The following is a 16,029-nucleotide window of genomic DNA, read 5'->3' on the forward strand; positions in this document are numbered from 1 at the left end:
TTTTTTCTGGTTACTGGTAGGTTCTCCTTCTCCCCTTCCCTCAGCAGTGCAAGTACAGGGACAGGTCAAGTGAACATGAAATTCCAGGCAACTCATTTTAAGCTTTAAAAGCAAGACACAGAAACTAGTTTTGCAAAACACCAAGTCTATATTTACATCCACATGTAATAATATACTCAACTAAAGTGAAATACATCATAAATTAAATGAGTAATGTGTGCCTACTGCTTGACAACTTCCGGTTTCAACAATTAAAACAAAATGGAATGAAATAAATACATTAAAAAAAAAAAAGACAGACAATTTGTACCTCTATATATGCACTGTTATTTCCAAAGAAACATACAAAACCAGTAGTATCCCAATAGTTAATACTGATGGGCAAAGTGTGTTCTGAAGTACAGGGCTATGCTGCCATGAAATAAGAGTCTTCATGTCCATTTTTCCACTCCAACCCCCAAAAATCCCTAACAAAACCAAACCCCTTGAGGGAATCTGTACCAGTATGAAGGGAGATTAAAAACAAACAAGTCTTAGGTCTGTTTGTTGAAACGTCTTAAAAACCAGCCCCGTACACTTTAATCACAGAACCCCATAAGGTACACAGATGAGTTACAGCATGCATTCTATAAGACTCATTGAAAGATCACGCAAAAAAATAGATTAACCATTTTCCAAGTGAATTCGTCTTCAAAAAATAGGCTATAAAAGTGCAAAACTAGGAAAACCAAAATCTAGATTATGTACATATGGCTCAGCTTATGAACAGGAAAAAAGGTAAATAGTGTACAATTTCCTGATACACAGCACTTCATTACATCGCCAGTTTACAGAGACATTAAAAATAGGTCCCATATACAGGAACTAAGACATACAACTGGAACATCTCAAGTTGCATAATGAAAAAAACAAGAGTTTCAAGGTTTTGCTATTTTACATTTGCTGTCTGAGGGAAGAGAGCAAAATGAACAGTGCAAAATTTTTCATTTTTTTTGTTTTACTAAAATATCTGGAAGTCAAAGCCAGGTACAAAAGAAATGAACTGTTAACTACAGGCTTGATGAGAAGCAGTTAGGAACGCAAGTCAAAATACACAACTCTGCTTTTCTGGCTTGTAACTGGCCATCTTCCCTTTACAAAAATTAAACTGCATGTGCATTAGAAAAAACTCTTGTTGTCTTCACAAAACCCCAAAATAATAGAAGGAGATATTCTCCCATTTGCAGGTTATTTCTCGCTCACTTTAAACACCCAGTAGATGCTAAAACTCGACATCAAGAAGCTTCCAAGCACAGTCAAGCAGGCTACACCATCCATAGCCACATCCCTTTTGAAGTCTGTAGATTCCATATTCATATTGCAAGTCTGTCTTGTTTGTGACTTTACAGTTTGGACAAAGGTGCAAAGTACTTTCCCTCTAAATGCATCGAGTTTAGTACAAAACTAAACATTTAAAACATTTAGATTAGTATCGTTTCTCATGCAAGTCCCAGGTATTTTCTGCTGCAAGAGTCTTGAGTATTGGTAGAGATGTTTAAGAGGCTTCTCTGAAGAACAGCAACCAATGCCAGGAGAAGAATCCAACCGTATTTCAGGAACACCACACTGAAATCCAAATGTCAAGTATTGCCTTATCCTTGAGTTTAAAAATATGCTGGAAACAACCCCAGGGAAACAGATCCCTCCAACACATTATGGTCCTAACACAGAGAAGGCAGATCAGCATAATGTCAGCACCGTTGGGTTGATGTTCACAACATTTATAAACTGGACAGTTTATGTGGAAGTTGGTTTGTAAAAAAAACTAACATAGTTCAACAGAACAAAAACAGATGAGAAACTTTCACCTTTATGAAAAAGGAGCATGAAGCTAACAGGATTTCAACTTCAGTATTTACAGTTTACCTGAGGTGCAATGATTATATATTCTTTCAAAGAGAAACTCTTCAGCAGCGCTCAAGTATGTAAAAATAGATTTCCTACCTAATATTTGGTCAATTAATTCTAATGAAAAATACTCAAAAGTCAATGTCAAGATATACATTCTCCACACACCTTCATAACCCAATTGTTTAAACTACTTTTTATGGCTATTTGGTACAAAATGTTAACAGAACCAGTATCAAACTGTAGTGTTTTTGTTATATATACAGTACAATCACAGCTTAGTTCAGTAGCTTTCACCATTCATTTTTTTCCTCAAGGGATGAACTGCAGGTATAACTCCATGGAACATGCACTTGCATCCTTAGACCTGGGAGGTGGGAGGAAGAAAACAAACAAAAAAAATCAGCATTTTTCTGTTGTATGACTATAAAATAGTACAACACACTCTTTGTTGTGAGGGTATCTTTAAAACGATAGGGAAATTTCTATCACACCCTTGCAAAAGTGTACTTTGAAGTTGATGAGACCATATAAAGTCTCTGTCTTCTATTTGCCACAAATAAAATATTGCAGTCAACTCTACTTTTGAGGTTAATCAAGCCTCAAGTAGAAATACAGGCAGGAGATTGAGTTATCTTAGGAAAGCAGAACTAGACAGAAATATGCTTAGTAGGGGGACAATAAAAGCAGCAAGATTAGAAGAATATCAAGAAATAAAGTGAAGTATCTTAAAAGCTGTCAGCTAGATGTCAGATAGCTCTGCTCCCCAGACATGTAAAATCTTTCTATAAAATGGTGTGTGCTGGTCCAGATGCTACAGCATTCTATACATATCTCCTCACATTTGAATGAGGAAATTTATCTGTAGCTCTGGGTTTGGGGGGGAAAAAAACAACACACATACAGATATATTTATTCATAGTTTTATACAGTACTTATCTCCTTAGCAGTTAAGAATGTTGCAAACAATGAGGTTGTTAAGTTCTGAGATACAGCTACAAAACTCAAGAGATGAAGCTCAGGAATTCAGAACACCAGGCTAAATCTTTTCACTTGACCCGTTTCCCTAAGAGACTACACCCACCCCTCAGCCAGACAAAGGGAAAACTATTTGGAATAACCTTTGCAGTACATAAACTGTCAAGGAGCCATCAGGAAACCCTTACTTCTCTATGAAGCTCCATTGTTTGAGGCAATCCTCATCATCTTCACAAGCTGTAAAATGAGTCACATCTCCATTTTCAGGAAGGACAAGCCAACATAACCTTTCGTGGGATTCATGAACTGTGATAACAGCTCTTGGTTTTGGTTCTTCTTCACGATGTTCCTCCACCCCCAAGTACTAACTTAAGGGGAGAGCCGTTTTGCCGAACACTTCACACTAGAATTGTAACTAATTAATATAGTTACCTATCATTAGCCTTTCCACTACTTTCAGGGAAGAAGCATCTATGTACTTTTCATGCAAGCCTTTAGGACTATTCCAAATAGCTAATGCTGCCACACCAGTATTTGCCTGGCTTTAAGAGAGGGGGAGTCTGCATTTCAGCTGTTCTGGTTAAGACTTTCATAACCTCTCATAGTGCTATGCAGCAACCTTTGATGCTTTCGAGTACACAATGCAACATTTAAGCAACAATTAGTTCAAAGGCTTGTTTACCATTTCTTGAAGTAAATGGTTAAGTCTTCTTGTCACTTGGTCGAAAGTGTGTGTTGCCAATGAAACTTTCATAGCTTCGCTTCTGTAGCACGCTGCTGGTTAAGTGTTGGTATGACACTGATCTCTTTCCTGGAGACAAAAAAGAAATAATTATTTTTTGCCAGACTAATTGGCCAGACATTCAATTGTGAGCAGTTCTACAGCAACATCCAGAATCCCACAGATACTACCTACAAATCATCTCCTAAGCAAAGCCCGAGATAACAGATATTTCTAGTTGTAGTAAGAGATTGCATCGAGTTCTGTATCCAAAACAAATACAAGTAGAATGAAAAGTATTCATCTAACAACTTTAGTCTAAGCTGTATACACTTGACATTCATCTGTTATTTAATCTTTCATTTTATTTCCAATAAATTTCTTTGCTGAAGTCATCATAAAACAGGCTTCACTCTGACCTTCTCAAAGTGCAGCAGTACACTCCATAGCATGATGCCTATGTATCCAGTTTCTACACTTGTTTGAAAATTGAATTTTTGAATACAGGTATTGGAGAAGATACACAGATATACATCATTACCATCAGAGATTGTACAGCAATTGTGACACTTTAGAGAGTGTTAATATACACTTACTTGCAGATCTTTGTTAAGCAATTTTCAGTCTAGTATACAGGTAATTTCATGTTTATCCGAGACCACTAATTCAGATTTATATATGTGAAATCGTTGCCTATTCCATATTATGTCTTATTAGCTTAAGCAAGCAGTCAAAAACACTCCATAAAATCCAGGGAAAAAAAGTCAAGAATCATTACTCCCACTGGATACAAAAAGCCCAACTGCCATCCATATTCCATGAAAGCTTTAAATGCAGCATTGAAAAAACCTGGCAAGCTTTAATTAAATTAAAATGGCAAAGCTAAATTAATATTTCAACAGAATCTACAAAGCCATTGGAGTGTGTCATGAGCAATTGTCTTTAATTTGCAGCCTCTGCCAGATCAATCAGCCAACAGGTTATCCTTGATAGCGTGTTGCCATTGCAAAGGCAACTAATTTGAAAATAACACAAACTGAGTGGTTTCAGAATGTTTCTGTCTCTTCAGGGCAACACAGAATGGCAGAGCTTACAAGCAATAACGGAAGGCATCATGCTTTAATGAAGTTTGCCAAGTGGAACATATTCTCATGACAACTTGATCCAGCATTTAACATGCGACACAACATGCTCATAGGACCTAAATAATGTTGCCACAAGGCATAGAGGCCCTTAAAAAAAGGGGTTTGACATCATGTTGTATAATATCACCAGAATTCAGTAAAAAGAATACAGAAACCTGCAGGTCTACACCTGCAGTACTTTGTATGAGATATCTTACCAAATACATCTTAAACAGTTGTACTTCAGCTTTTTAACAAAGAATTTGCAGAAACTTTCATCTTCACTGTCTCCACCCACATTAAACCTCTCATACTGAGAATTTTGCCTGTCTGCTATCCCATACCTTCTCAAACAACTATCAAGGTTTGGGTTGGGTACTTCTAGACATAATGGCTGCAAAACCTGAAGGGCTTTTATTGAAGCTGCTAAGAAAACCCATAGTGGGGGTCCGGTTTCACAAGTTTTTCCAATGTAGGAAGCACCCATTAAAAGTTGCTTTTATTGCCTTGAGACAGCACTGTGTAATGAACAATGAAATTTCACCTTCATGAAAACAATGCTGCCAAAATAGTTGCAGACAGTTTTCAGAGCTCTAAATAACAAGAAACAACTGAAAGATCTTGATTACATCTTCCATCTTCAGGCTTGTACCAAAGAAGAGGAAGAAAGGCCTACCACAAATCTTCCTGGCAGACAGGTGGGGCTTTCAAAAGACCACGGTGGATTCCAGTGAAGTCATTGTTTAAAAATAGTACTGCATCAACTGCTATTCAGTAGGCAAAGTCTGCCAAAACCACTGGCTAAAGAAGAGAATTTTTACTATCCCAAACACACACTAATGCTGGAAAGGAGCAAGATGCTGCCTACCATCTAGTCCCTGGGGAACAGACTACTCTTCTAGCTGGTTGAAGCTGCAAGACTCTGTCCTTGTTTTCATGAAAAATAACAGGGTTTGATACAAAATCAAGACCATTCCCTTGAAATCCTGAATGTTTTATCTGCTCAATAGAACAATGCTATGAAGCAAAGTCCTTCGTCAGAGCAAGTTAGTTTAGTCCTCCACCAAATGCTGAGCTCACACATTACGTTCTTAGCTGCTATTAACCATTAATTAAAAAGTAACATCTTGCAAAGTACTGTAAACTCCACAACTGCACAAATTACCTCTGTGCTCAGAAAGATACCTGTATCTCCTTTTCTCAGATCACAAGGGATTAAAAAGACAGCAACAACATTTGTCCATCTGCCTGCTCCTCTGCATTCTACGCATAACCTGGTGCCCATTTTACATTCCTCATAGCAATTCATGGTACACAGACAGCACTCTTCGAGCTTGGAATGAACTCCATTCCATAGCCACTTTAGTGAGTCAACTGTGATGCTGGCTTTTCCTTATCCACTCCCTACCCAGGCTGGAAACAGAACTGTAACTTTCCTTCATCCTTACATAACCCACTAGTACCAAGTCTGAGTATTTATGAAGCCTACAACCTTAAAACAAGCAAACAAGCACCAGAACAGTGTCAATAAACACAGTTTTTGCCAAATAGCTAAACAGATTTATTATTTTATGGTTCACTCTGAGCCATGGTAGCACACCCCCGCCTGCTACCAACCCAGACTACTTCAGAAGAATAATCTTACTGCTTCCAGAGAAGGTGAGTATTCAGTTTAAGAGCATAGCAGAAACTGTAAGACTACAGGGCACACACACACACACTATTAATTTTTATAACACTGTCTTATTTTTGAAAGTCAAAGTTCTATATTCATTTCTGAGTCCATCCTGACCTCAGCAGAAAATCATAAATACCATCATCTACAAATAGACAACTCCTTAAATATCACCTAGGACCTTTCAATCTCGGCCTCTAGCTAAGAGTTTTCAAAATACTGATTACAAACAAAACAGAAGAAACCCATGCATTTTGTGAAAGTACCAAAAGTTTTCCAAACACATCACAAAACACTGATCTCTGCTACACTACAAATTTCTCCTACTTAGTGGAATAACACACCCTAATTAAAAAAGCAGAAATAGGTAGTCTTGATTTAAAGTGTTCTCTTCCTACTAAAAACCTGAACATTATAAAAATCCCATTGAAGAACAGAGGTAGAAGATTTAAATCATAGTTTTATGATTTGCAATACATCTTTTTCTGCAACTGAAGGGAACAATTGTCCATGACAGCTCTTTTTTGTTTTGTAAGAGGTTTTATTAATATTCCAGATGGCCCAAGACTTCTTGTACGTTAAGCAGAAAGGCTCATTCCATATCCTGGATTAGTTAGCATGTCTGGAGTACTCTGATGAGCAAACAATACATGTTTGTTATCAGAGACCCATGGCAGGAGGAAAGAAGGTAAGGTGAGGAACTTTAAATCCCTCTTTAAAACTCAGACGTTCCATGTCTAATTCTCCAAGCCTGGAGTTTGCTGAACCTGGATTTGAAAGTCATGATCCAATCACTGACTGGACTTGATAAAATGCTAAGCTCAGCTTTATTTTCTCTGTTTCAAGGTGGCTACCCACTTCATGTTTCATTCACCCTCCTTTGCAATGGTGCAAGACATTTAATTAAGAAGGAGATACAGTACCTTCTACTGTAGAGCTGGTTACTTGGCCATTGCTAGATCCAGAAGAACTGTAAAGCGATCCAGAACTATATGGCTCGTAAGGTTTGAGAACAGTCAATGCATTAGGAGAATCAACATCATCTGAATTCAGAAGGCCTTGTTTGGTTGGCAAAACAGAGGATGCAGGTTTGGTGCGAGAACATTCCTGAGGTAGCAGATTTGCATATCTGTTTGCAACACGAAATCTGCTTGTTTCGTATCTTCTGTAATTAGCCATTGGAGAGTCAATATGCTCAATAGCTAATAGATTAGGTTTCATTCGTTTGGAAGGTGTCTCACCATAGTCTAGATTTACATTGCTCACAGATTTCCCACAAAGATAGTCTCTTCCTCGATGACAGGACCAGGCAGATTCATTTAGGTGTGAGTCGAGAGTCCCATTCATACTGTTGCCCACTAGACCAGATTGAGACACTGGGACAGTAGGAGCTTTTACTTTAGATTCAGATCTTTTTACTCTGTCTAGTACTGGAGATATACTGGAAGTGGAGTGTATTTCTTGCTGATGCGGTCTATAGTTATTTGCCTGAGCTCCAATATTACTTTGCTGTTTATGGAACTTGAGGTTACTTGGGGCTGTGCTGCTGGAATCAGTCACTGAAAAGAGAGGGACTTTGTTCTGTGGAGGGTGACATTGTTTAGCTTTCCCTGTTTGCAACGATTTTTGTATAGATGGGGAAGTCTTACTTTTCTTAGAATTAAAAGACAGAGGAAGCACATCTTTACCAAGCAGAGCTGGAGGGCATCCAGTGCGTCTGGCTTTAGCTATAGCCTTGTTTCTGCAGCCATTTTTGTTAATTGTGTCAGGATTGTATTTGTGCATCAGCCTCTGGTGCATCATTAGGACTTCTGGGTAAAATGTTCGATACGTACAAAACGGACAGGTGATGGGTGCTAGCAGGCCTTTAGTTGCAATCACTGCACATTCTTGTGAAGTCCCAATAGATAAGTTCAAGGGCTTTTCTTGAGAGTCCACCATAGGTTTGTGTTTGTAGTTTTCAGTCAGCTCTCGTAGATCATTCACATATTTTCCATCCTTTAAAGCACAAATATATTGGACGTCATCTCCCTCTGATGCCACAGAATCCTCTCTCTCTCTTTTATGAGGAGCACTTGGCCGAGCTTCCTTTGTTTCTTTCTCAGCCTTTAGTTTTTCCAGGTAAGGAGTGGACACATTCTCATATACTTGATTTAAATTGCTGCAAGCAGAACCTTTGTTCAATTCCTTGGAATTACTCTTTATCTTTAGAAGAACCGTGCTGCTTATTGCATTGTTCAGGGACAGAACTTCCTTTCGCTGCTTGGCAGGTGTGCAGCCCCCAACATCTTTGGCACAATCGAAAAGCCTCTTGGAATTTTTGGTTTCTTGAGCACCATCAGCAGTCAGCATGAGCTCTGTCTCCTGACTCTGTAATGAAACTTTGCTGTCACTTTTTGCTTCTGCTGCACTATCAGCTTGCCTGTCCTTGTGATGTCTCTCTAAATGATACCTCAGCGAAGTTTTCTGTGCTGCTGCATACTCACAAAATTCACATTTATATGGTTTTTCACCTGAAAGACATTTTTATCAATAAGTAAATTTGATACAATTTAATTTGAAGTCTTGAATACGATCAAAGATGAGGGAATAACGTAGACAGCAAAACAGTTAAACGTGTCCTTCTCCTTCCACATATTCGTAACTCCCAAACTCATCTAAACACCATTTAAACAACTACATTTTACTGCTTTTACTAACTACAGTGACATCTTCTGGCTACAGTGAAGATATTTTCCACATACTGTCTACGTATGAAGATGGTAGCTGACAATATGTTTGGTAGAGATAAGCAAGAAATGTAACCGTGGGTCACCTCCAACAAATTACATCCCTTGATCATAGTGCAAGTATGCTACTCAACAACACCAATGTTATAGTTCATCTATAAATAGAGCTGTTTCAAAAGAAACAGGGACATACATTAACAGAAGTAGGAAGAGTTTGCCTGGCTATGGAAAACAAAGTTGAACTGAAAAACAGACACAGCTTTTTCCCCAGGTAGCAGCAACTGGCAGATCCACTTAGTACTTGGGAAATGTGTTGCTTTGGGGGGTTTGGTTGGTTGTGTTTGTTTTTGTTTTTTTTTTGTTGCTGTTGTTTTGTTTGGTTGAATAAAAAAAAGCCACACAAAAAAAAACACAACACTTTTGGCTAGACTGCAAAAAGCAGAAAGAAGTTTTAAAATATACTGTGATCTTAATAGTACTTAATGTAAACAGCTCTTTTTAAACATTTTAGTTACACAAATATTTATTCCTTTTAAGAAATTTCAATTGGTGTTTAATATTTTTTTTTAAATCATTAGAGAAAACCTTGGCTCTGAATTTCACTCATTTTGAGGGCAACTTCTGTTTTTCTCAAGCAAAATCAAATATTCCATCCACCAGGATTCAGCAGACTTCCCCTCCCACAAAGGCGAAGTCCATTTACCTGTATGAGTTCTGAGATGAATATTGAGGTAATAATTGGAGCGAAAATACTTCCCACAGTAGCTGCATTCTCTGGAGGCACCAAGGTTTTTAACTTTTGCTCTTTCCAAACAATCTTCATTTTTATCTTTGGGAGAAAGCATAGCTGTGTTACAAAAAGCAAAAATAAATTTGAAGTTGTCTTTAAACTTGTCTTTTAAGCACAGAATGATGAACTGTTGTCAACTCCTACAGGCTATGAGCATCTTTTGCTCTGTACTGCTGCACACACAGCTATCAAAGAGTCAAAAAGTTAAAAAGGTTTCTGTGTCAGGTCACACTGCAGTTAGAGACTGTAATGAAGAAGCCTCAGAGAACAAACAAGATGCAAAACTAGGGCTCAGAGAGGAGGGAGAAAAAAAAGAAGGGAAAAAAAAAATCTACAAAACTATCTTTACTGGCCCACAGAAACTTGCTGGAGAACAGCCCATCAGAACAGTTCACACATTTAATAAAATGTATTCTTTTATCAAGAGGGAGTGCTTGAACTATTAAGTGTGATGATTCAGATTGCAAGCCTCCTCTCTGCACCATGGAGAAACACAGGAAGGTGTTTTGAGGAAGGCAAAGGGAAAGATGGCTTTTCTCATTAATTTTAATAATATTCTCATTTCTATGCCAATCAGTGGAGTGTTATACCTTAACATTAGTGAGTAATATTCTTTCACTGTAAGAATTAATACCTCAGTTTTGACAAGTATGGGAGTAGGAAGGCAACAAGGTTTGCTGCTCTGTGAGATGTATGCAAGGAACCTATCCACAAGTTAAAAACTGGTTCTACTCCAGTGTAAAAAGCAGGCAGTTACCACTGGAGGGCAGCAAGTACAGCATAATGCCGAACAAGAAAGGGGAGAAAGCTTAACATAACACAACATTCAAATCAACCTGATTTCTCTGGCAAAAAAACATTGAGAATTTCAGTAAAATATGCAGGTCAAGGCTGAGTAGGAAGCTACAGTGGGATGAGAAGGAAGGAAACATCTGGCTTGACTTAGTCATTAGATACGTGATAGTTGAAAATGGGTCTCTGAAGTTCCTGTGTGTTGGAAAGCTTGTGTACTGGAAATCCTCAGAAGTATGGCTAAACTATGGCTAAGCCATAGCTGCTTTAAACAGATAATGTCTCAAATAAGCATGACTCAGCATCTTATGAGGAAAGCTGTTGTAGTTTGGGATAAAACACCGAGAAACAAAACAAGGAACTTAACATTAGGTAATAATTCCATTCCTTTGTTCCTTGAGGCAAAATAAAGAGCTGCACATTACCAGAAATGGAAAAGTCAGTTGTGTGTGCCAGGACATTCTGTACGTTGTGTCTTTTCTTGAGATTATGCAAGTGTCTGATTCTTTAGATGCAGACTCAATGCATGTCACATGAGTGCCAGATTAGTTAGAAGACTTTTTGTTATTTCTTTTTGACCTCAGACATGCAATCTTTTTCAATGAAGGAATCACTTGTTTTTCTAAGACATTGTTACCCAACAGATTGAGCCCATCTACTCTGTCAAGAAGAACTATTAGCAGCCCTTCAAGGAAGAAGGGTTAAATATATACCTCTCTTACATACATGATGCCTACATATTAATAGCCTGCATGCATGCCCTTATGTGGCCAATTTTAAATTGCTGGGTTTGCCATTTAGGCTTTCCAGGTATGCACCATTCAAGAGAAGCAGCTTGATAGAAAAAAAAATTGGAATTGCTCTTTACTTCTCAGGTTCTTAACATTGAACCCACTGGTATCAAACACTGAACATTTTTTGCCTTTTCTTCCAGGATGCAAGGGGAAAAAATGAAAGTGAGTCTTCCTAGACTGAGTATTTAAAGCATGCCAATGATTCCAATAACCCAAATCAGAACTGCAAGACAGTCCAACACAAAGATCTCAACATGTGGTGTCAGAATCCTTTCTCCCCTTTCATTTCCCTCTTTTCCCCTTCACCTGCCATAACATTTCATATCACTGCCCAAGTTTCTAAAAGATAACTAAGACAAGATCCTTCTTAGGAACTCTTTCATGCCAAATATAGCTACAGCTATTTCAAACATACATGCTCAAAAGCCTACTCACCTAGATGAAGTGTTTCTGGAAGTCCATCTTCAGATCCATCTTCAGAACCTCCTTCTATTCGTTCTGCTGTTCCATTTTCATCCAGACTTATTATATCAGCACAGTATGTCCTTGAAGCAGCTGAAGTCTCTCCATCAGTCCGTCTGTCCCTTTTATGTACTCTGGAATGAAGGACTAGCTGGTGGTATGTTCTGAAGGCTTTACCACACTCTGAACAGTGTGTAGGTTTCTCTTTGTTCTGGGACATCTCCATAGAAGGCACTTCTCCACTGGGATGTTTCAGTTTGTCTTGGGATAAATTACCATTCCCTGTGTAATTGTTGTTTTTATTTACTTTTGACTTCCCTGTAGTTTCAGTCTGGCCACCTTTATTTACATTCCAAATTTCACCGAGTTCTTCTTTATCAGAAGATGAATCATCATTGTCTGTACTTCCTTCTTGCCCTGGTTCTTTAACTTGGCCATGGCCAACTGCAACTTTACCTTTGGTAGCCAGCTGCCAGGCTTGATAGGTGTTGAAAGGATCTAGTTCAGCTATCCATTTCACAGGTTTTTGTGATTTGTCATTTTCTGAACCCGAGTTTGGTTTTAAGTTCAAGAATCGCAAAAATTCCTCTCTTTGAGATGTTTCTTCTGCATTAGGTTCACCAGTCACTCGGGGGCTTTCACCACTGGGTACTGATTCTTTGGTGTGCACTTTGCTGTGCTCAATTAGAGTCTCTTTATTGAGAAATAGGAAACCACAAACCATACAAATTTTGTAAGGTGACGTTACATTTTCAGTTACATGCTCCTGCACCACTTCATTTATTGTTACGGGGCTTTCAGAACCTTGTTGATGCTTGTTTCTGGAACCAGGCTTTCCAGTGTGCGTTCTCATGTGATTTTTGAGGAACCATGGCTCTTTAAATCTTCTTCCACATACATTACACCAATATGTAAAAGAATCTTTATGCTTTTTCATGTGTGCCTCAACATCAAAAGCCTCATCAAATGTCTGTCCACAAACTTTACAGCTAAGTTCTTCACTGTCCTTTTCGTTGTTTGATGAAGGCAAGTTTGTTCTTACTTGGCATTTATCTAGGTGACTTAGATACTCCGCTTCAACACGAAGGACAGCTGGCTCACAAAGAGTGGGTCTATGCTGAGTTAAAACATGCTTACCAAGCTCTTCAGGATGCTTAAAAGTCTCATCACAAAACATGCAGTCCAGAGGCATGCATCCCTCAGCTTGCATGAGAAACTTTTCCTGCAAACTTTTGTAAGAAATTGTGCTTGTTCCTTTTATTGTCATCGAGGCGTCGTTACTCTCCATCTGCGCACCAACGGTACTGGCTATTCCATCCGGTCCCTCCATGTATGCCAAGAGGGGCTGAGTTGGCATGTTTCCTACGTTCTGTTCCCTATTATGTGTTTTAATGTAAGGATTCAGTTCTTTGGGGATGCTCACTGATTACAATAAGGACACTTGTAAAGTTCTCCAACATGTGCTTACGAGTCTGCTATGCTAAAAACCTCTGCCAGGAAAAATATTTTTTCCACAAGCAAAAATTCTTTACTTTTTTTGGAATCTGTGTTCACACATCACTTCAAGTGAATCCATGGGTTCTCTCAGTGACAGAACGAGTGGGGTCTTGAACTGTTTCTGTCGATTCTCCAGTCTGCAGAAACAGTCAGTTGCACTTAGTTGTTCTGTACAAACACTTCAAATAGTTGCATTGGGCAAAATACACTCAAGGATGAGTTCAGTGCCACAAAGAGCTCCAGCACCTGGAGGAGAGAGAAAACAGTCAGACTTTTCAAATGAGAAGTATTATCTCCCAAACAAATGAAAACATTGGGGCTTGCGAACTATCAAATGCTTTGGAACACAGAAAGCATACTTTTAGTAAACAGTCAATGAGGGACAGCTAGAAGCTGCTCTGTTCACTTTTCTAACTTGTGTTCTGTTAGCCGGGCTTCTGTAACAAGGCTGCTATACAAAAGCAATACTTTGTCCACTACCTATTCTAACCCCACTCCTATCCAGTTACATAAAGCTGCTGAAACCATATTTCAATGCCTGTAACACTGAACTCATAACTAGTACACACAACACACCACAGGAACCTTTCCTCAAACACCTAAACCCAGTGTTTAGAGGCACAGTACAACTTGGTTAGCATTCAAAGTTTTTCCCCTCAAGACTACAGACAGCTTGGAATTACCTCTCATAGTTCTGGTACACAATAAGCACTGGTACAAACTTCTGTATTAAGAACTGTCCACCAATACCACCACTCAAAGCCTCATCATCCACAAATTTACAAGCTCTGTGACAATTTTTGGCCTTGGTACAATAAAATCATCTTAAACTCAGAGAGCCTAACAATGCTATTTCTTGAACAGCAATTTAATATTTAAATCATCCCAAAAGCCCCTTATTACATCTAAAAAGGAAATCTTTCTAATTTCAAAACATGTGCAACAAAAAATGAGCTTCAGTGATTATACTCAAAAGGAAAGGGTTAAGATTCCACAAGATTAATAAGAGTTATAATGCAAGTAATCACCACCCCAATGTACAATCTGAGTTATCTGCTATCAGCAACTAATGGCCATGACCCTCTGGGATGGCAAATTATGGTATTGTGGAGTTCAGGACTCTGCTTGATCAAATTTCTGGATAAAGGGAAAAATCTATCTTACCTATACAAGACCATATACATTGAAAAGAGATTATTCTGAGATGAGACATATTTTCAAATACTTGAATACCAATGAAAAGAACACATTCAAGGTTTTACTTCAAAGTCTTGCAAATTATTCCATAAAAGACATCTGGTCAGTGATCCACCCTACCTGAATATGCCTCAAAATACAATAGGCTGCATAGCTCTTACAAGCAGAAGACAATATAGACAAAGTAAGGTTAAAAAATTCATCTCAGTTTCCACCTCCACCTTGCTTTAGTTTGGAAAAAGGGAAGATTTTAGCCAAAGAAGGGGTAACAAATCAAACACAACCTGCTAATATTCAGCCTAGTAAGATTTCCATGACAAGCAGGTGGAGCAGGTAAAGATGTAATTATCTAAACAGCTGAGTTTACCTTCTCCAGTCCTTTCTGATCAGCAGTGCTGGCTGGACAAAAACCAGCATTCTCAAGCCATTGAACTGTTTCAGCAGAGATGAGAACTTTGAGCTGCTCACAGTTCAGTGGCCCAGGTAATGTTCCTCTACGGCCACCTGCTGGTGGAACCAGTATGTCTAACAGCCATGGGAGGTTAGTGGGACAGGACCTTTAACCAGCTGAAAAGACAACTATAGACACAAGGTTTGATATGATGCCTTCAGCTGTATCAGATACCTTTACCTACCACAGGTCAGTCAAGTCCAGGAAAATTAACAACTTGAGAAAGGAAACGTGACAATGCATTGCTAGGAGGCAGAGAAATACCACCTCAAACACTTTATCCACTCTCTGCACAGCCTTGCCTAGAGAAAATGCTTTGGTTCTAATCCGAAAAAACAGCAGCTCCTTTTCCACCATCATGCAGACAAGATCCAGGAGCCTAATGAAGATGGTATAAAAACAAACAAGAAATCCTAATCTACACCAGAATAAAATTACTGTTGTTAGTTGCTTGTCTTCCATTCTTTTCTGTATCTCTAGAGCTTAGTGTTCTCATTGTCCAGTCCTCTAATCCAAGTCTAGACAATGATCAGATCTAATACCAAGAAGCTTCTAGCTTTTTTTAAACCAAAGTTTTTCAGGCCTGGGCCAAACAATCCTATTCCAAGTTAAACAAAAATGAAGGGATCTTGAAAGATAAGAGTAGAGAACATAAGAGGGAATACACCAAGGGCTGACAAGTTGATAGAAACAGAAGCCAGATTTTCTGCAGCCAAAGTCTCTTCAACTACACCCTCTATCCTCATTTCAGTTTTGATTAACACTTCCTCTCTGCATAATGACTCAAAAATCTTTTGTAATAGGCAGGTTCAGTTTACAGTGCAACACTTCTGAATTGCTTCTATTGCAGACTTTGCTTTTGCCTTTCTGCTTTTCCTACTTATGGCTTTCACTCACCCTCTATTGGCAAGGGAAGAAGATGTAACAAAGTC

General features: G+C 38.6%; 1 protein-coding gene across 2 annotated transcripts in view; it reads right to left on the bottom strand.

Annotated features, from left to right (window-relative positions):
- Positions 1-7: 7 nt before the first annotated feature.
- The window catches only part of ZNF217 (zinc finger protein 217), a 28,347-nt gene continuing 12,325 nt past the window's right edge, over positions 8-16,029 (bottom strand). For both annotated transcript variants that reach the window (XM_054173466.1, XM_054173467.1), the window contains exons 2-6: positions 11,926-13,695; positions 9,818-9,943; positions 7,309-8,898; positions 3,548-3,676; positions 8-2,254 (exon numbers count right to left, since the gene is read on the bottom strand). In XM_054173466.1, the coding sequence (XP_054029441.1) occupies positions 3,567-3,676; positions 7,309-8,898; positions 9,818-9,943; positions 11,926-13,309 (3,210 nt within the window). In that variant the 5' untranslated portion in view covers positions 13,310-13,695 and the 3' untranslated portion in view covers positions 8-2,254; positions 3,548-3,566. The remainder of the gene's footprint in view (positions 2,255-3,547; positions 3,677-7,308; positions 8,899-9,817; positions 9,944-11,925; positions 13,696-16,029) is intronic.

Source organism: Dryobates pubescens, chromosome 26, assembly GCF_014839835.1.
Source record: "Dryobates pubescens isolate bDryPub1 chromosome 26, bDryPub1.pri, whole genome shotgun sequence".
Lineage (NCBI taxonomy): Eukaryota > Metazoa > Chordata > Aves > Piciformes > Picidae > Dryobates > Dryobates pubescens.